General features: G+C 37.7%; 1 protein-coding gene across 2 annotated transcripts in view; it reads left to right on the top strand.

Moving 5' to 3' along the window:
- UBR1 (ubiquitin protein ligase E3 component n-recognin 1) overlaps window positions 1-20,179 on the top strand; it is a 124,825-nt gene that overhangs the window by 78,614 nt on the left and 26,032 nt on the right. For both annotated transcript variants that reach the window (XM_082057762.1, XM_082057761.1), the window contains exons 11-28: window positions 966-1,064; window positions 1,728-1,885; window positions 2,500-2,599; window positions 2,906-3,034; window positions 3,758-3,938; window positions 4,897-4,958; window positions 5,177-5,287; window positions 7,658-7,723; window positions 7,898-7,999; window positions 8,605-8,668; window positions 9,098-9,222; window positions 10,169-10,221; window positions 12,308-12,410; window positions 13,509-13,557; window positions 15,569-15,723; window positions 16,695-16,794; window positions 17,593-17,702; window positions 19,019-19,108. In XM_082057762.1, coding sequence (XP_081913888.1) covers window positions 966-1,064; window positions 1,728-1,885; window positions 2,500-2,599; window positions 2,906-3,034; window positions 3,758-3,938; window positions 4,897-4,958; window positions 5,177-5,287; window positions 7,658-7,723; window positions 7,898-7,999; window positions 8,605-8,668; window positions 9,098-9,222; window positions 10,169-10,221; window positions 12,308-12,410; window positions 13,509-13,557; window positions 15,569-15,723; window positions 16,695-16,794; window positions 17,593-17,702; window positions 19,019-19,108 — 1,857 coding nt within the window. The remainder of the gene's footprint in view (window positions 1-965; window positions 1,065-1,727; window positions 1,886-2,499; window positions 2,600-2,905; window positions 3,035-3,757; window positions 3,939-4,896; window positions 4,959-5,176; window positions 5,288-7,657; window positions 7,724-7,897; window positions 8,000-8,604; window positions 8,669-9,097; window positions 9,223-10,168; window positions 10,222-12,307; window positions 12,411-13,508; window positions 13,558-15,568; window positions 15,724-16,694; window positions 16,795-17,592; window positions 17,703-19,018; window positions 19,109-20,179) is intronic.

Here is a 20,179-nt window from a genome sequence, read left to right on the forward strand (position 1 = left end):
CGTTGCCGGGCACCAGCGCTGCAGATGGAACACGGGCCGCGCCATCACACCTGGGTTGCGTGGGCACTCTGGTGTGGGCTGCGCAGCAGGGATGGGGTGACCCCCTCGGTGGTGGTTATGGATGCACCAACCTGCCTTTTCACCAGTTTCAGAATGCCAACCACTTCTAGTTCCATGCTGCCTTGAGCGGTTCTTGCCAACCGTCCCGCCATGGCCGGCAGCCACCCTCACCCCTCAGAAAGGTTTTTCTCCACTTGGCTCCTGCGGTAGCTGAAGTTGACCTCAATGTTGATGGCCATCCCTTTGCAGGCTCTGATCTCGCTCTGCCCCTGTACAGCACAGCCACTCTTCCATGTGGGCACGAATGGCAGCGCAGGGTGGAACCTGGATTCTAGCCAGAATCCAGGAAGACTCTCAAGCCCTGGGGGTGCCAGTGAATTCAAGTGGTGCCCAAGTCATCTCCCCCTCCTTTCTAGCATTGGGAGGAAAGGGGGCAGCCAGAAATGTAGAACGCATCTTAACTGTGGGCTTGGTGGCTGGTGCCGTCCTGAAGGATGTTGGCTTCTCTGCCAGTGGGACTTAGTGCCATGATCTAGTAAACGGACTAGAGTGGACTCGATGATATCTGAGGTCTTTTCCAACCCAGTCGATTCTGTGATTCTGTGAACTATCCATGCTGTTCACTCCAGGAAGAAGACTTGCTTTATAATATCAATATCTTTATCCTTTTTTCAGATATTTAATTTCTTTTCCTGGGGAAGATTGGTTGTAGGAGAAAAAATATTTTTGTTCCAGTCTGGCAGAACAGTTAGGTTTGTACTTATCTTCACTGTATTAAGGCAGTGGGGCACATATATTAGAAATGAAGAAGGACATTAAGATGTAATTACTGCAAACAAAAAAGGAAACTTTTTAAATTAACAGTTGCTATATTATTTTATTTCCCCAATATTCTCTTCTCCTAGTATTACAAGGCATTGCAAAAAGAATACATCAGTGATGATCATGACAGAGTTCTCTCTGTGACAGCACTCTCAGTTCAGATGTTCACCGTACCTACTCTGGTATGTACAGTCTGACTCGTCTGGAAATGTAGCTAGCAGTACCACCTTTGCAGACTGCTGTGCTTGGCAGACAGTCTTTATGTGTTGCTGAGTTCAAAAGGAACGATTTTGAGATTTGTTAAGGCCAATATGAAAGCAGGAGCTTGAGTTGGTGAAAACTCATTACAGAAGACAGAGGGAATGCAAATAAGTAGAAGTTTTAGGCAGCGTCATTCTCTGTGTTAGCTTTCTGTATGAACTTGCTGTTCACATTTACCTTCTGTGTAACTTAAAACACTTGAGGGGAGGGACCAAAAAAATGGTTAAATGTCTTTTTGTGGGGGCAAAATATGTTAAATCCTGAGGCGTGGAAAGAATACCTGTGGGTTTAAAAGGTTATATGTTTTTTTTCCTGAAAAGCTAATGTAAAAGTCCTTTTATACATGATCTTTCCAGAACAAATAGCATGTCTGTTACACTGAAACTGTCAGAGTGAACTAACATGCTAAATTCACAGAAACTGCGTTCATACCTGATAAATACTATTGGAGTTTTTGTAGCCTGGACTCTTTATAAATGCTTAAAATAATTTCTAATTTAAAAGTCTGGATTTAGAGGAAAAAATATTTTGGAAGTTCTCTTCCAGAAAAATAGGAAGAAAAACTTTAAATTTTCTTCTTGCAGGCCCGACATCTTATTGAAGAGCAAAATGTTATCACCACCATTACAGAGACACTCCTAGAAGTGCTTCCAGAGTACCTAGACAAAAATGACAAGTTCAACTTCCAAGGTTACAGTCAGGACAAGCTGAACCGGGTATATGCAGTAATATACGACCTCAGGTAAGTGTAAAGCTAAGAAGCTCGAGCAGTTCTTAGAGAACTGGCAGTACGATGAGGTGTGTCAATTCAGGAATCTGATGATAAAACTGCTTTAAAAACAAACCCCTCAAAAACCCCACATGAAACTTTAATGTTTTATTTTTCAGTGGAAACTTAAAATTTTCAAATACCAAAATTATATTCTGTAAAGATAATTTTTTATTATTTTCACTGATATCATCCTGTATAACTATTGAGTTAATAAACAAAATATATCTACTGTAAGATGGTAAAGCAAATTTGGCTTCTATTCATTATTATTCTGGGAAAGTTGTTTAATCCTCATCTCCATAGCATTTTCCACTCTTACAGGTCTCCAAATTACTCTAATAAACTGAGCATTGTAAAAGCAAACCAACACAAATAGCATGGAATTTAAAAAATCTATTAATTTCAAATGGTGGAGTCGCATCAAGCGAGTCTAATGTTTGGTGAAAGTTTTAGGAGTTTGAGATGGGGAGGGTGATGTAGTGTGACGATGCAGTTGAATATTTTAATACGAAGAACACTTTAAATACAAGCATTAGCAGAAGAGAAATCTGAGCAAAAGATGATAATGTTTTCTTTGGGGACAGGTATGTCTTAGTCAGCAAGCCTACATTATGGACAGACCGTCTGAGGGCACGGTTTCTAGAAGGATTTGTTTCTTTCCTAAGGATTCTAACATGCATGCAGGTACAACACATTTAAATGATTTCTTTCTAATGTCCTCTTATGAAGACATTACAGCACTTTTGTTTGCTCATCTTTTTGTCCATAGTAATATTGTGTATAAAAACATGCAATTAAGATGGTAAATTCTTCAGTCCCTGTCTTGGATGGGTGAAAAAGTAAAGTTTACTATCTAGAAGTAATATTAATCAATTTTAGCTACATGTGTCTGAACAACTTATATTTTACCATTTGCCTATGGGATTTTGTATTGTTTTAAGCCGGCGATCATTGACTTAGCTTGAGTATTTTGTGGCATCTCTATTTCAGGGAATGGAGGAGATAAAAAGACAGATTGGTCAGCACATTGAGGTGGATCCTGACTGGGAAGCAGCTATTGCTATTCAGATGCAGCTCAAGAACATTCTTTTGATGTTCCAGGAATGGTGTGCCTGTGATGTAAGTATAGCAATTGTCTGGGGTTCTTACATGTGTGCCTTTTGTGAATATTCCTGAGTGCTTTTTAAATAGCAGCTTTTTAAAAAAGCTTGCTATTATTCAATACAGATCTCCACAAAAAATGAGTCTGAAAGGAGTAATCTGTGGTATGACACAGAGAGAAGGGATCTCAGAAGAATATAATCTTCTAGCTGACAAAGCTGTACAGGGTGTCAGGCAAATCAAAGAGAAAATACACAATTCAGGATTTGGAGAACTAGGTTCATGGTATTGCTGTCAAGATTTAAAGTTTTGAAGCATATGGTTTTCATTTGTAATTGCAAAAGTGAACTTCAGAAACTGCAGTAATTTGGTAATTGCACTGTAAGTAGTGTTAATCAGTGCTGGAGCTCATCCCTGTGCTGGGGGAAGGGAGGAAGTTGTAAAATTTGTTAACTTAAAGATATTTTGATGTGGGATTCTTGTTTGTTTGTTTGTTTATAAAATGCACTTGGATTTTAGAGCATTTGACAGAGTGACTTCTTGGACAGAAGCATATGCTCAGTTAGCTTTAGTGGATGCTCTGCTGCTCCACTCCAGTACTTCTCAGTATTAAGAAACAGAGCAGTAATTCTATTGTGGATTTTTAGTAACTGTTTATGCTGTCAGAAAAAACAAGTGAGGAATTTTATTGCATAGGTATGATTTTTAAATATAAGGCTGTGCATTTATTTCAAATTCTAGGAAGAGTTGTTGCTCAAGGCCTACAGGGAATGTCATAAAGCTGTGATAAGGTGCAGCACAAATGGCCGTTCACGGGAGAAGACTGTGTTTCACCTGTGTGGCCACACTCTGGAGAGCAGACCTTACCGAGTGTCTGCAGATCCTGTCAGTATACATTTGCCACTGTCTAGGACCCTTGCTGGTAGGTGGTGTGTTTTGCTTTGATTGCTATTTGAATTACATTTATCATCCATCTCTGTTTCTTTATTCTAGAAAACATTTAGATTAAGTGCTTTGCAGATCAGTTGCTCCCTGACTTTCTGATAGTCTCATGATCAGGCAACCAGATTCTGCAGATGTTGCACTAAGGGAAGGTTTCTCTCTCTGTCTCTCTCTCAAAAAAACAGCAAAAAAAATGAACCACACACACACAAAAAAAACCACCACATGCCAAAAAAAAACAAGAAACCACATTTTCCATGGAGGTTGGAGGACATTTTTTAAACAGGAGAGAGACAAGAAAGGCAAGAAGGAAAAGTTTCATATTTTACTGACTTCTTCAGTTTTGCCTAAATTAACGTTCATTATTACTGAATCTTGAATTTATTTTCCAGCCACACATATCTTAGGGCTGTTAAAATGCTTGTCCTAAAAGACATATGTTTGCAGCATGCCAGGAGAGATTTCCAAAGGACCACAGCAGTGGGTGATCACAGCTTTCTCTAAAATGCAAATAAAATCATATGCAATTATTAAGCTGTAGGTTCTTTATCACATCATTTGATACCAATACTATCTGATAGGCCTTGTAGTCTTGAAATTCAATTATTACCGATGTACAATTTAAATGTGAAATTAAAATTTTGCTAATGCTATTTAGCATCTCAATTTAAATGGTTTTAATTAATTAATTAAATGAATATATTTATTCATTAAAAAATGGATTGTAAGACTGGTAAGAACTGTTGAGATAATGTCACAGTTCATTTATTTTTAAAAGAAAAAAAAGGAAAGTAACAAGCCTTTCCTCAATAAACTGGGACTTGTTTTTCTGTAATTCTCTTGAGTCGTAGATGATTTAGCTAATGTTTAGAATGGGTTGGAGGAGAAACTTAACTGATTTTGATTTATTTTCTGATTTTTTTCTGTTGATTTTGTAGGTCTTCATGTACGATTAAGCAAGACTGGAACCATCTCAAGATTGCACGAGTTTGTTTCTCCTGTAAGTTTGTGTGTGTTTTTTTTTTTCTTCCCCAAATGCTTCTTGTGATTTATACTCTGGGAAGGAAAAAGTGTAAAGTTATGTCTCGTGACTTTCATGACACACACAAAAGTTATTTTGCAGCTGAAAACTGTCTGTTCATTAGGACTTAACACTTTTAAAATCACTGACAGGCTTGTTCTTGCTTGATTTTTTTTTTCTTATTTTTTAAATTCTAGGAAGAGTTTCAAGTGGAGCTGCTAGTAGAATATCCTTTGCGATGTCTTGTCTTGGTTGCTCAGGTTGTCGCAGAGATGTGGAGACGGAATGGGCTCTCCCTGATAAGCCAGGTACTCCCTATAATCACAGAATCACAGAATGTTAGGGATTGGAAGGGACCTCGAAAGATCATCTAGTCCAGTCTCCCTGTCGGAGCAGGAACACTTAGATCAGGCTACACAGGAATGTGTCCAGGCGGGTTTTGAATGTCTCCAGAGCAGGAGACTCCACAACCTCCCTGTGCAGCCTATTCCAGTGTTCTGTTACCCTCACTGAGAAGAAGTTTCTTCTCAAATTTAAGTGGAACCTCTTGTGTTCCAGTTTGAACCCATTACCCCTTGTCCTACCATTGGTTGGTTCACCGAGAAGAGCCTGGCTCCATCCTCGTGACACTCACCGTTCATATATTTGTAAACATTAATAAGGTCACCCCTCAGTCTCCTCCAAGCTAAAGAGACGCAGCTCCCTCAGCCTTTCCTCATACAGGAGATGCTTCACTCCTTTAATCATCTTTGTTGCCCTGCGCTGGACTCTCTCCAGCAGTTCCCTGTCCTTCTTGAACTGAGGGGCCCAGAACTGGACACAATATTCCAGGTGTGGTCTCACCAGGGCAGAGTAGAGGGGAAGGAGGACCTCTCTTGGCCTACTAACCACCCCCCTTCTTATCCACGCCAGGATGCCATTGGCCTTCCTGGCCACAAGGGCACAGTGCTGACTCATGGTCATCCTGCTGTCCACCAGGACCCCCAGGTCCCTTTCTCCTACACTGCTCTCTAACAGGTCATTCCCTAATTTATACTGAAAGCTGGGATTGTTCCTGCCCAGATGTAAGACTCTACACTTGCCCTTGTTATATTTCATCAAATTTTTCCCCGCCCAACTCTCCAGCCTGTCCAGGTCCCGCTGGATGGCAGCACAGCCTTCTGGCGTGTCAGCCACTCCTCCCAGCTTGGTGTCATCAGCAAACTTGCTGACAGTGCACTCTATTCCCTCATCCAAATAATTGATGAATATATTGAGTAGTACTGGTACCAGTACTGACCCTTGAGGCACTCCGCTAGATACAGGCCTCCAACTAGACTCTGCTCCTTTGACCACAACTCATTGGCTTCTTCTGTTCAGCCAGTTCGCAGTCCACCTCACTACCCAATCGTCCAGACCACCCTCCCTCAGTTTAGCTGTAAGGGTGCTGTGGGAGACTATGTCAAATGCCTTACTGAAGCCAAGGTAGACCACATCCACTGCCCTGCCATCATCTATCCACCTCGTTATGTCCTCATAAAAGTCAATGAGGTTGGTCAAGCACGACTTCACTTTGGTGAAGCCATGTTGACTGCCCCTAATGACCCTATTATCATTGATATGCCTTGAGATGGCACCAAGGATAAGTTGTTACATCAGTTTCCCAGGGATGGAGGTGAGGCTGACCAGTCGATGGTTACCTGGGTGTTCCGTCTTGTCCATTTTTAAGACTGGAGTGACATTTGCTTATTATACAGTAGTGAGTCAGTCCTAATGGGGTAGCAAGTGTTTCTCAGTAATGCTGCCAGTGGTGGCTTCATCCTGCACAGAAAGAGGTCATGGAGGTCACTCCCACTCTAAACAGAAAGGTTTCTGAGTGACAACTTAGATGACTTGGTTTTATTTCCAGCTTCCTCAATGGTTTGCCTCCCTGCATTAGACAAGTATTTTCATCTCTCTTATGACTGTTTCTGACTCTGTGAAATGGTGCTAATGTTACTGACATCTACTGGAAACTGCTTGCAGATCTGATAAAGAAATCACTGCATAAGTACTGTTAGTACTGTTGCTTATAATATAAAATGTTAGAAGAACCTCCCAGTGTATGGTAATCATTATATGCAAAGGTTAAACTATTTTAATCTCATGTTAAACTTTTGAGTACTATTTAACTGGATGTAGCAAGCATTTTATGATACTTGTCTTTTGAGCTTTTTTGTTGCAAGAATGAAACTAAGATTCTGCCCTTAAGTACTTTTATTTTGCTTGCTTTGGCTTCCCTTTTTTATTTTGTTTTTCTTCTTTGATGGCAGAAATTTTCTGTGTTTACCTTTCACTGGACCCTTTGAAATCAGAGCAAACATTGATAGCCCCCTGTAGAATTGTTTCTCTGAGAACTGGGGTAGGAGAAGGAAGATGTTTTGACTTTAATCAGTAGCAACTGTTAGAATTACATTGTCTTGGAAGAGGGGGTGTGAAGAAGTACAACACAGGCTTTTTCTGGATTGGGGAAAAAACATTTTTCACTTCCATCAAAACATACATTTGTTTTGAAGGAAACATGGGACTTCCCTTACTCAACATGGGACTTTTCCTGTACTGTACACTTTGAAAAAGTCTCAGACATTAACTGGTGCACATTTGATACTGTATTACTTCACATTACTTCTCTACTTAAATTTTGTTCTCCTATTTCTCAGGTTTTTTATTATCAAGATGTTAAATGTAGAGAAGAAATGTATGATAAAGACATCATCATGCTCCAGGTATAATGTTCTAAATAACTTTGTGCTTGATTCATATAATTTTCATGGATTTGTTTTAATTTTAAATAAGTCTGTATGATTTTTTAAAATGTTCTTGGTAAAAGAGTGTTTTTCATAATTAATGAAGAACTGTAATAGTAACTGATGTTCATATTAGTTTGGGTTTTTTGACAGATAGGTGCATCTCTTATGGATCCAAACCAGTTCCTCCTGTTGATACTGCAGCGATACGAGCTTGCTGAGGCTTTCAAAAAGCTCAAGCCCACCAAAGATCAGGTAAGTGACAAGTATTTCTGCTGATTAATTTGTTTACTTTGAGTTTATGGAACATTATTAAGAAAAACTAGCTACTGTATCTAACTGCCTGTTTATGACCACACTAAAAGTCATTCAACACAGCACTTAGTGGTTAGATAAATGATTTTGTATTTGGCATCTGTAGAGGCTTACTCAAAATTAGCAAACAGGTTTTGCCCTCTTTGACCTTTATTTCATAGGACATCTACCAAAATCCATCTAAATGACTTCTCTATAAAATTTCAATGTCTCCTAAGCCATATTATGTGTTCTTATTTAGCTAGAAGTTTCTTGGATTTTTGTGCTACTTCTTGAGGGTTGAACTTTATTATAACCCTTCATTGGGAATACATTTTTAGCTGTTGCTTCTTTTCCTGCTTGTGAATCTTGCACTTTAACTGCCCAATAACACCTCCACTACAAGCACAGGCATTTTTTCTAGCTTGTTAGAATGGAGGTTTCCTCTGTTTCCTCTTCCAGTGCAGTGCTTCAGTGAAGCAGTGCACCTAAAGGCTGATAGTGGTGTCATTGGACAGATTTTCCTGCCTTTTTTTTTCAAAAACTGGTTTCTCTGATTCTTGTAGGATTTAATCAAACAATATAACGTGTTAATAGAAGAGATGCTACAGATTCTCATCTATGTTGTGGGTAAGTTTCATTTCTCTCTGCTAGTGTCATGATGGATTATTATAGTTTGACAAAACAAGCTTGATGACTTTCTTTAGTGTAGATTGTATGGAGAGGATACTGGAGAATGCATGTTTTAAATAGATGGTTCAGTAACACAGGTTTCTGTCAACCAGAAGCAATAGGAGTTGCATAGTGAAAAAAGCTGTGAGATAGCTTAATAGTTGACTATTAGAGCAGAATATGAGGAGAAACTCTATCTCAGCCCATTTTGTTAGGAAGCTAGTCTAAAAAAAACATTTTTCCTCTCAGACACTTGGATTAAGTTTCCAGTGTATGTAAACTTATACTATGAAATATCCCCACAATAGCATTACCACTGCGCAAAATTCTAAATTGCCTTATAACTGTTATATTTGCCGTTCTTCTCTTTTTTATTAACTCTGCTAGGGGAAAGATATGTACCTGGAGTGAGTAATGTGACAAAAGAAGATGTTATAATGAGAGAAATCATCCATCTATTGTGTATTGAACCAATGGCTCACAGTGCAATTACCAAGTCCTTGCCTGAAAATGTGAGTCTGGGTTTATTTACTTTTTTCCTTAATTTACTTTTTCTTGTTTTATGTCTTTTTCTTCTTTAGCTTCCATATCTTTATATGGAAGCATTTTGTTTCTGTTATAAAGCTCAAGTGTTGGATTCAGAATTACAAAATAACATGAAAAAGGCGCTTACACACCTTAGTGGTGCAAAGGTAAATGACTGGGATTCCAGTATGGTCTAATCTGAAAGGCTTGTATAAGGATTGTAGTTTTTGATGAAGAGGTGGATTTTTTTTTTTAGAATATTCAGCTGTAGTTCTCCTAGGTTCAAAAAGAAAAGTTTTGAAATTCTGTCTTTTGGCCCTGTGGGACCATGCAACCGAATTCTATTCTGCCCTGTGTAAATAAATTTGATCCTGTAATTTTGTTCACTTAAACCTGTGCAGATCCATTGGAAGTCAAGTATTGTACAGGTCTATTTGAAAGCACAGATTTCCTTACCATTCTATTCCAACTGCTGAAATTCAAGTAAAGAAGAGGGATATGGATTATATATGATAGCCTGTGCAAGTATTGAGGGCTGATAATTAATGCAAAATGCCTTTAGTTTTATTGTAAATTAAGTAGTCTGGAAAATTATTAGAAACCAGTAATGGATGATCCACATTCACTGTTTCAAGAGACTAAAGCTCTGTTTTTCCCTCCATTGAGGTTACGTAAGGCACTTCTCTGTTTCTGAAGATCAGCTCTGTTATAAATAAAAATGTACATGATTAAATGAAAGTATTATCCATCTTTGGTACTTCTTATAACTTGTCAGTTATGAATATCTGTTTTCTGAATAAGAGTGGGCAAAATAGTTTCATTCATGAATTAAGGAATTGATCTACATTTGTATGTCTATTTTTGTTACACCTAGCATAATACTGAAGATATTTGAATCATTATATATTTATCCCAAACTAAATCTTTTACCAGGAGAACTATGAAACTGGCTTGGAGAATGTAATTGATAAAGTGGCTACATTTAAGTAAGTACTTAATATTGTTTTATAAGTAGCTTGAACGTGAAATAAGATCTCTTAGATGATATAGGTTAAACAAGCTGCACTACACAGTCTTTGATCAGCTAATATTTTGCATTCTTGAAATCCATACACTTTCAAATATGCATAGGAAAGAAAAGTGTACGGAATATCCCAAACTCCTGCTTTTCTCCTTTTGCTGCCCTCTTTCTTCAAATTCAGCTTGAGGAGTTCAGTTATCTCAAGTCCTATTGGGAAAATCTTCAAAAGTTCATTTTATTTCAAAGATGGTTGGGAACCTTGACAATTCATTGTACCTTTGACAATCACCACCTAACAGTTGGTTTAGATGTCATGAATTTGCTAACTTGCTGTAACTTTCAGGTAGAAGTTAATTTTCTTTTTAACGTATATGTATGCAAATACAAAACAATCAATTGTAGCAACTGAGAAAAAATAGTTCAAATGTCTGCTATTTTTGTCACAAAAGTGTCTTGTAATTTTAACTGGTTTAGTATACCTTATTTGAAATGTCATGTGGCTCGCTTGTTTATGTTTAATCAAGGGTAACTATTGGTTTAACTAAGGATTTTGCTTTGGGAATTATATGGAAGATTAAAAAAATCTCGCTGGTTGAAAAGTAGCTCTTTGTATTACTTGTTTTGTAACTTAGTTAAAGAAAGTAATGAATTTTCACAGAATCACAGAATGTTAGGGATTGGAAGGGAACCTCGAAAGATGATCTAGTCCAGTGCCCCTGCTGGAGCAGGAACACTTAGATGAGGTTACACAGGAATGTGTCCAGGCGGGTTTTGAATGTCTCCAGAGTGGAAGACTCCACAACCTGCTTGAGCAGCCTATTCCAGTGCTCTGTTACCCTCACTGAGAAGAAGTTTCTTCTCATATTTAAGTGTAACCTCCTGTCTTCCAGTTTGTATCCATTGCCCTGTGTCCTATCATTGGATGTCACTGAGAAGAGCCTGGCTCCATCCTTGTGACACTCACCCTTAATATATTTGTAAATATTAATGAGGTCACCCCTCAGTCTCCTCCAAGCTAAAGAGACGCAGCTCCCTCAGCCTTTCCTCATACAGGAGATGCTCCACTCCCTTAATCATCTTTGTTGCCCTGCACTGGACTCTCTCCAGCAGTTCCCTGTCCTTCTTGAACTGAGGGGCCCAGAACTGGACACAATATTCCAGGTGTGGTCTCACCAGGGCAGAGTAGAGGGGAAGGAGAACCTCTCTTGGCCTACTAACCACCCCCCTTCTTATCCACCCCAGGATGCCATTGGCCTTCCTGGCCACAAGGGCACAGTGCTGGCTCATGGTCATCCTATTGTCCACCAGGACCCCCAGGTCCCTTTCCCCTACACTGCTCTCCAACAGGTTGTTCCCCAACTTATACTGGAACCTGGGATTGTTCCTGCCCAGATACAAGACTCCACACTTGCCCTTGTTATATTTCATTAAATTTTTCCCTGCGCAACTCTCCAACATGTCCAAGTCTCGCTGGATGGCAGCACAGCCTTCTGGCGAGTCAGCCACTCCTCCCAGCTTAGTGTCATCAGCAAACTTGCTGACAGTGCACTCTAGTCCCTCATCCAAGTCCCTGATGAATATATTGAATAGTACTCGTCCCAGTACTGACCCTTGAGGCACTCCACTAGATACAGGCCTCTATCTAGACTCTGCCCCATTGACCACAACTCTCTGGCTTCTTTCCTTCAGCCAGTTCACAGTACAGTTTTATACAATAGCATCTAAAGTCTGAAATTCTAAGCCATAAAGTTTAAAAGAATTTACCTGTCAGAGGCTATATGGTGTGCTGTAGGTGGTATAGGCTAGAAATATTTTGCTGCTGGGTAGGATTTACAGTAGTAAGCAGCCTTGAAAATTAAAGACTAATAACTGTACTCACTCTATGCTCTGTATAAGTTAATGAAGCAGCTATCACTATTCCACTTCCTATTAACATTTCCTTAGTGAATAAATTGTGGTAGTGGTTTGTTTACATTCAAAGATGTGCTGAACATATATTATTAATCTGTATGTCATGATTGTCATGATGTCATGAAATATTTCTCTGTAAGGAAACCGGGTGTGTCTGGCCATGGAGTTTATGAACTGAAAGATGAATGCTTGAAGGAGTTCAATATGTTCTTTTATCATTATACTAAGACCCAGCACAGCAAGGTAAGCCATTGTAAGATTCACTCTCAAAGGTTAAAAATAGTACATATTTATCAATGTCTATAAGGAATTTTGCTGAATCAAAGGAATTAATGGAATCTAAAGAAACTTATTCAGTAAAAAGTATATGCAGCTGACTTCAAACCTATGCTTTTAAAGAATTCAAAGTTGTTAATCCAAATCAACCGTGGTATGGTTTGCGTTTGTGTTTTCCCTGTGGTGACTTATGTATTAACTCCTGGAGAAATTGGCAGCTCATGGCCTGGATGGGTGTACTATTTGCTGGGTCAAGAACTGGCTGGAGGGCCAGGCCCAAAGAGTTATGGTGAACGGAGCCAAATCCAGTTGGCAGCCAGTCATGAGTGGTGTTTCCCAGGGCTCAGCATTGGGGCCAGTTCCATTTAGTATTTCTATCAATGATCTGGATGAGGAGATTGAGTGCACCCTCACTAAGTTTGCAGATGGCACCAAATTGGGTGGGAGTGTTGATCTGCTCGAGGGTAGGAAGGCCATACAGAGGGATCTGGATTGGCTGGATCATTGGGCTCAGGCCAATTGCATGAGGTTTAACAAGGCCAAGTGCCGGGTCCTGCACTTGGGTCACAACAACCCCAGGCAGCGCTACAGGCTCGGGGAAGAGTGGCTAGAAACTGCCTGGCAGAAAGGGATCTGAGGGTGTTGATGGACAGCCAGCTGAACATGAGCCAGCAGTGTGCCCAGGTGGCCAAAAAGGCCAACAGCATCCTGGCTTGTATCAGGAATAGTGTGGCCACCAGGACTAGGGAAGTGATTGTGCCGCTGTACGGCATGCTGGTGAGGCGCCACCTTGAATCCTGTGTTCAGTTTTGAGCCCCTCACAACAAGAAAGTCATTGAGGTGCTGGAGCGAGTTCAGAGGAGGGCAGAGAAGCTGGTGAAGGGTCTGGAGGACAAGTGTTATTGAAATGCAAAATGCAATATTATTAAATGGATTTCAGACAAAGTTCTAGTTATACACCAAGCATTGACTATGTATCTTGCCATATTTCTAGTTTAGGGTTTCTCATCTTTTCACTGTGTACTTCTGTAGAGATGCTGATATAACAACACTACTTTTCTGTAGGCTGAACACACACAAAAGAAAAGAAGAAAGCAAGAAAACAGAGATGAAGGTAAAAATTTGAAATTGATGACTCAGCAAGTGTGATAATTCAATAGTGTATGTAGTTCCGTACATAAAATGAGCTTTGGGAGATGTCTTCCGAAGCAATTTTGGGTTATTGAGTTCCTATTAAATTTGTTGTGATTTGTAGTAATTGTAGTTAATTGGCACCTGCCTTTTTTTTTGCCTTAACACGAAGATAGGAGTTTTGGAATTTTTAGTTTAATTTCCGTGTAGACAAATATACATGGCATAGTACCCATTGACAAAATGAACAACTTAAGATGTTTTAATGGTGGATTAACTAGGAGGCAGAAGCTTATTTTTCATGGGTAGTTTCTCTAGCACAATGTTGAGACATAATACTGTTCAGAGAATGTTGCTGCAGGAGCTAGTGCTCATATTGGTTCTGTAAGTAGCTTGAGACTTAAGTTTATAAATCAAATTATTCTTTTTTAGAAGCTGCAAATACATATAACAATAAAACACCATGTTTCTATTGTAACACAAAAGTTATTTCCCTCTTCAGTTTAGTTTTACCCATTCAAGTAATGAGCATTAATTGAATTGATTTGAGGAAGACTCTGTAAACTGAACAAAAAGTACAATGAACAATTTAATAAAATCAACTATCACCTGATTTTGTAACTTGAAACAGATAATTATTTTTCTCTTCCCAGATTGCCTTTCCAGTTGAATACCTTAATCTTTACCTCCTACTCTGAAGTGTATTTTGATATTTTTTATGTACAGTCAGGGGCACTACAGCATTTCATACCCAAGATGGTGAAAATTCATTCTGACTAAATTTTATTTGCTTTGGTTCCTTTCAGTTGAAAAACTGTGGAACTGAAAAAAAAAATGTATTGTCATTCAGGAGGGACATAGTTAAATTGGAAATCACATTCTCCTTGAAAAGAATTAGTTTCCTTCAGTTATAAGTAACTCAGAAAATGATGACAGCTGAAGAATAATGAGGGGTGGGGGAAGAAATCTGTGGATTACTTTTTGTTTCTTCCACTGTTTATATAATTCATTTGACAGATTTTCAATAGGAGCTTCTTCATTACTCCCCTGCCCAGTTCACTTCAGCAACTTAAAATGTTAGCAGGGATGTTTATTTTGTAGAACTTTTAAAAAATGCAAATATTTTTATGCAGTTGTCAGAAACTCACATGTATGTAATCAGACAATACAGTTCCAAAATAAGATGACTTTCCATGTTGATGTATTTTGCCTTGAGGCTACCCATTTTGTTGCAAATAGTTTGTGCATATGCTTTTTTGTGTCTATGTTTTCTTTGTTAATAACTTTCCGTAATTCATTCAGTCTAAATTGTCAAAAGATTGGTGGTTTCCGAGACACAGCATTCACAGACATTTTCTGAAAAAAGGCATCCAGGTACCAAAAGAAAACTTAAATCAATGCTTCCAGGTAGGGAAAGGCTGTGGCATTAATTGAGCTGCGCTTAGTAGATGCCAAGATTCCTGGTGGCTTCTGAGTGAGACACCACATCACACAGTTTTGATATTAGCTCAGGAAACATACATAGCTGGAAATAATCAGAATGGCCAGTAGCAGGAAGAATTTTAGAGCTCTAGCCACATTAGGCATAGGACAGTTGAATGGAAGACACCACACTCTGTAAGATCCACCTCTTTTCAACAAGTTGAAAACCTTGTGTCTGATGCAAAACACTAACACTATGTATCTATTAGTGATACATAAGTGATAAGGCAGTGCAAAGTATTAAAGATTTACATTTACAGATACAAGTAAGTACTTGTAATTGATTGTTTAGCTTAGTTGGAATGTATTTTATATAAGAACTTACTAAAAGTACTTAGTTTTGCTAAAGGTAAAAGCTGATGTAAGTGAGCAATTATGTTTGAGCATGGTTTTATTAATTTAAAGGTCTAGTTGTTCTTTCACTGGAATTAGTATATTTGTGGTCACTACTTTTTGCCTGCAATCTTTGAGATGCTAGTTTGTTAATATAGTTGCATATGTCTGTTTTCTAGCACTGCCACCACCTCCTCCTCCAGACTTCAGTCCTGCTTTCAGCAATGTGGTGAGGATTCTCAACTGTGATGTTATGATGCACATACTGCGGACCATTCTTCAGAGAGCAGTAGAACTGGAAACCCACTTGTGGACTGAAGCTATGATCCAAATGGTATGGTTTGCTTTGCTCCTCTTCCTATGGTCATTCACGTGTTGACTGTGTTAACTGCTTATCATAACATCAAAATGTGCAATGATTAATTTTGAATGATTAGAATTTACTTTTTGTCCCCAAACCTGTTTTTGTAAATCTTACCAACAAAGAAAATATTTCTAATTACTTATCTCCACTGTAAAATAGAAAAACAAAACATATTAGTATTAAATTGGGAATATCCTTCAGTTTTCTATTTTACTTTCCTCTCTCTGTTGCCTCATCACTGAAGCTGTTTCAGTATGTAATTCTCCTTACCTCATCTTTTTCTTGAAACTTCATGTGCAAATAAATAACCGTTTGATCATCCCAAAGAAATTGGAGTTGCTTCATCTTGTAAGCTGCAAAGTCTCCAAATATGTAAATATCTTTGGGGCCTCAGTCATGAAATAGTACGATTTTGTAAGTATTTAAACATTTCATTTTACCACAGTGACTTTATGCTTTAAAAAAAAAAGGAAATGCTGACATTTTTGAAGTGTTGTGTGGGTTTGTTGTGTATGTTTGATTTTGTTTGTTTGTTTGTTTTAATATTTATAGGATTAAGACCTGAATTTTCAGACTAGTTGAATTAATAAGTTTTTTTAATTAGAGTGCATAGATTTAGTTGCCTTGCCTTACCTGCTAATCTTTGGATTATGGAATTAACCAAATATTCATAGATTTGTATCAGCAAAATGACAGGATTCATATCTTGATGGCAAGTGCATACAAGTTGATTAATTTTAGTACAAGTAATATGCAGGAAAATGATATTGTGCATTGTTATTTCACTTTCCATGTATGATCTCTACACTTTTTCTCGTTTCTGTGTTTTATCATGGATATAATCAGCATATTACAGAACTATATTTAAGCATCCTTATTTTATATGCTGGTTTTCCAGACCTCTAACAGTGAATGAAATGTAATATTTTTCTCTTTTTTAGGTGCTTCACCTCCTTTCTTTAGGGTTACTAGAAGAGAAGCAGCAGTTACAGAAGTCTCCAGAAGAAGAAGTAACCTTTGATTTTTATCACAAAGCAACACGTATGTTTCATTTTCTTTAAAAGGGCAGAGTAAAGACAGAAATAAATTTGAATGAAGTATTCAGTGATATTAGTCAGAAAGGATTCACTTTTTGCTATAGAATTAAAACCTGCTTAAATATTCATTTATTTATGTATTTAATTTAAAATAATCAAGAAGCTATGTTTGGACAAGCTTCCTTTGTTCCCTATTGACCGAAGTGTTGAAGAGGAGATGTGCTTCTCTTCCTGGGAAAGGAATGGAAAAGTAATACTGGCGTTTGTTAAGTGAAAATGGTTCTTCATTCACAAGAACATTATTGAAATGGAAACTAAGAACTCCTTGAAAAATGACATTGGATTAAAGTGAATTATCTCCATCTTTTGTACTCCCGAACTGTACAATTATTGATTTACCTGCATGTTAAAGTCTTTTACTATGGCAACGATAATTACTGTAACTATAACAGTTTTTGTGATAGAAATAAACTTCTGTGCGCTGAGCTGTTAGCAAACTTATGTAAGCTATAAGACCTTTACTGCTTCTCCTTGAAGTGAAAGGCAGCTATTGTTTTGTCTGTAGTTCTGCTCTTGGAAGCAGCAAAAATTATTGATCTATAAGGAAAGATTATACTACATTTAACTGGAATAAACAAATTAAATTAAAACAGAAATGTAATAACACAGGTTGTATTCATATATGTGTATTACATTATTAGCAATATTTTAAGGCATGTCTGTGGTTGTAAATACATTAATATGTTGAAGGGTTTTTTTCGCTGGAAACCCATGCTTTTCTGTTTTTCTGTCCTTTGTAAAGGAATGGGAAGCTCAGCCTTGAATGCGGTGAGCGTGTTAACACTTCTGGAAAAATTAAAGAGAGTTCCTCAGTTAGAGGCACAGAAGGACACAGTCAGTTGGATACTGCAGGTACACAAGGGAGACATGTGTATGAACTGATTTCAGTAATTTAGAAAGCTCTTGTGAAAGATGTTATGATTCCTATATAAAATCCAGTTTTTACAGCTGCAGTGATTTCTTGAGAAGCTTAATCTGTTGGAACGTATTTTTCCCCCCCCAGACAAGATGAGATTTCTCAAATACTGTGTACTTGATATTGCTACTTTCAAGTATTGGGTCAATTTTTGCATAGGTAATGACATTTTTGTACGTAAACTTTATTCCTCATATTTTTGTTGCAAAATAACAGCAAGTGGTAAGTAAAAGTTTATTAATTGGGAAAGCATTTTAGACTGCTTGTATTAAGACTTGAGTCATACATATCTGACTTATGGCCACATTGTGTGTTTGACCTGTGGAATTTTTCCATCCAGCTCCCTGCCTTTTCCCAGTAATAAATGGGATAAAGTTCTAGAGCTGGGACAGCGCTTCTAATGTAGTAGGCTGCTACTTCTGCTTAGCAGGAGTATGACTGTCCTGTTCCATTTTGGGCTTCTTGTCTTAAGTGGCTTCTTGTTTTAGGTGGCAAACATAGAAGGCACTGCTCTTGAAAACGAGAGTAAGAATCCATAGGAGGGTTTCAAAATTATCCTAAGCTACTAAAATTGGACTGTCCTGGTACATTAGGGAGGCATGTTTGAAAGATTTTTTTTTTTTTTTGAGAAGTTATTCTTCTAAAATTATAAGGACAAAAGTAAAAATGGACTGTAAAAAGTATATTTTAACTTTTTTAGTGATATATATAGTGAATGTAGAATATTTAATATCAAAACTTCAAGATGCTTATTAAAGTAAAGATACCTGGGGAAAGTAGTAAATGAAAATTGAAGGCTCAGTTTTAACTATTTGGGCATATGCTAGAAAGCTTTCTGTTCCTTATGTGTAGTTTTTTGCAAGATTTTAATGACTGCAGTCTATTTCCATGGGATGATCCACATCTCACCTACTTGAAATAAGCTAGCCGTCTCTGTCCATTCTTCTGACATACAGATGCTTTAGCTGTTTAGCAGTATTAGTGCTGGAAGGCTGGAAAATTTGGAAGAATTTTCCTTTCCTTCATGCTGAGTAGTGCTTGTCAGGTTTAGGATACAGACACTATGGTGTTACAGGAGTGCACATATGGGCTCAGTTAGATGTTTTTAATATTTAGGAGTATGACAGTTTGTTTCATGCATTTGAAAATCTGAAAATAACGTGAAACTAAAAATCCAGAGCTTTAATCCTGTTTATATTGTAATAAGAAGCAAGTTGCATTTTATTTTTAACATCTAAGTCTCTATTCCTAGATGTTTGACACAGTGAAAAGACTGAGAGAAAAATCTAGTTTGACAACCGTAGCAGCTACATCAGGCTCAGAAGCTACAAAAGTTGATGAGGTAATAATGAAAAAAGTGTTCAGTGGAAGCCTTGTATCCAATGTTTTGAATGCCTATTTTCCAAAAAGTGCCTAAAATTGTTACCTAGAATGATAAATTTTAAAATATTAATTTATTATATATTGCCTGCAAATAGGATTTACATTCCAAGATTAATATTTTTAATAAATGAAACTTATGCTAAGCATGTTTCATGGAATTATCACCAGCTAATGTGCTTTTGTTTGTACTTCCAAGTTAAGTGAAACCGCTGAAGAGGATGAAAAACTCATTTGTGTTCATTTCTCCATTTCTTATCTTTATGATTTTATCACCTTTTCTATTATGTTGTCATTGTGCAATAATTAGAAATACAAATCCACTTAAAATGATGTCTTGTGAATTACGTGACCTACCAAGAGGTTAATCTGCTTTACGTTGATTTTATAAAGACATCACGCTTAGGTGATTATTCTGTCTGTGTATCAGTCTCTACCCTCTTCCCTCAAAACTTTTGAATCCAATGGTCAAATGACACAGTGAAATGGAGTTTCAGAGATTACCACAGCAGTCCCACAAGTGTGTGTGATTTGTGTTCCCCCCACCCTGCACATTGGTTTTGATTCATTTTAAATTGGCAGTTAAATAGGAAAGAAGAATCCAATTAACTGCAGTGTTTAAGGACACCAGTTTGCTCTTACACTTTCTGTTTAGCAACAGCTCGTTGCCAAACAATCTATTGACTACTCATTGTATGCAGAGCTCTAAACTTATCACAGCATATGCTGTGTTTCTTTTTTGAGAAGAATGTCATATGATGTCAGGTAGGATAGGGGAACAAGTGTGGTGGTGTTTCATTTCATCAAAAAGTAATGGTATCATGAATGAAAACAATGTGTATCATGTTGAATTTGTGCCTTAAGTAATTGAATAAGAGGAATTAGGTTCTATATATTTTAATTGTCTGTCCATGTTTTTTGAATTCTACATTTCCAAAGCATATAAATACTTTTATTATAGTTTTTGAAAACATGACAGGTGAGGAAATACTGGAAGAATAGTTTTCTGACCTACAAGAAAGAAAAATAGGGC

The sequence above is a fragment of the Streptopelia decaocto genome (genome assembly GCF_964273445.1).
Source record: "Streptopelia decaocto genome assembly, chromosome: 7".
NCBI classification, from domain to species: domain Eukaryota; kingdom Metazoa; phylum Chordata; class Aves; order Columbiformes; family Columbidae; genus Streptopelia; species Streptopelia decaocto.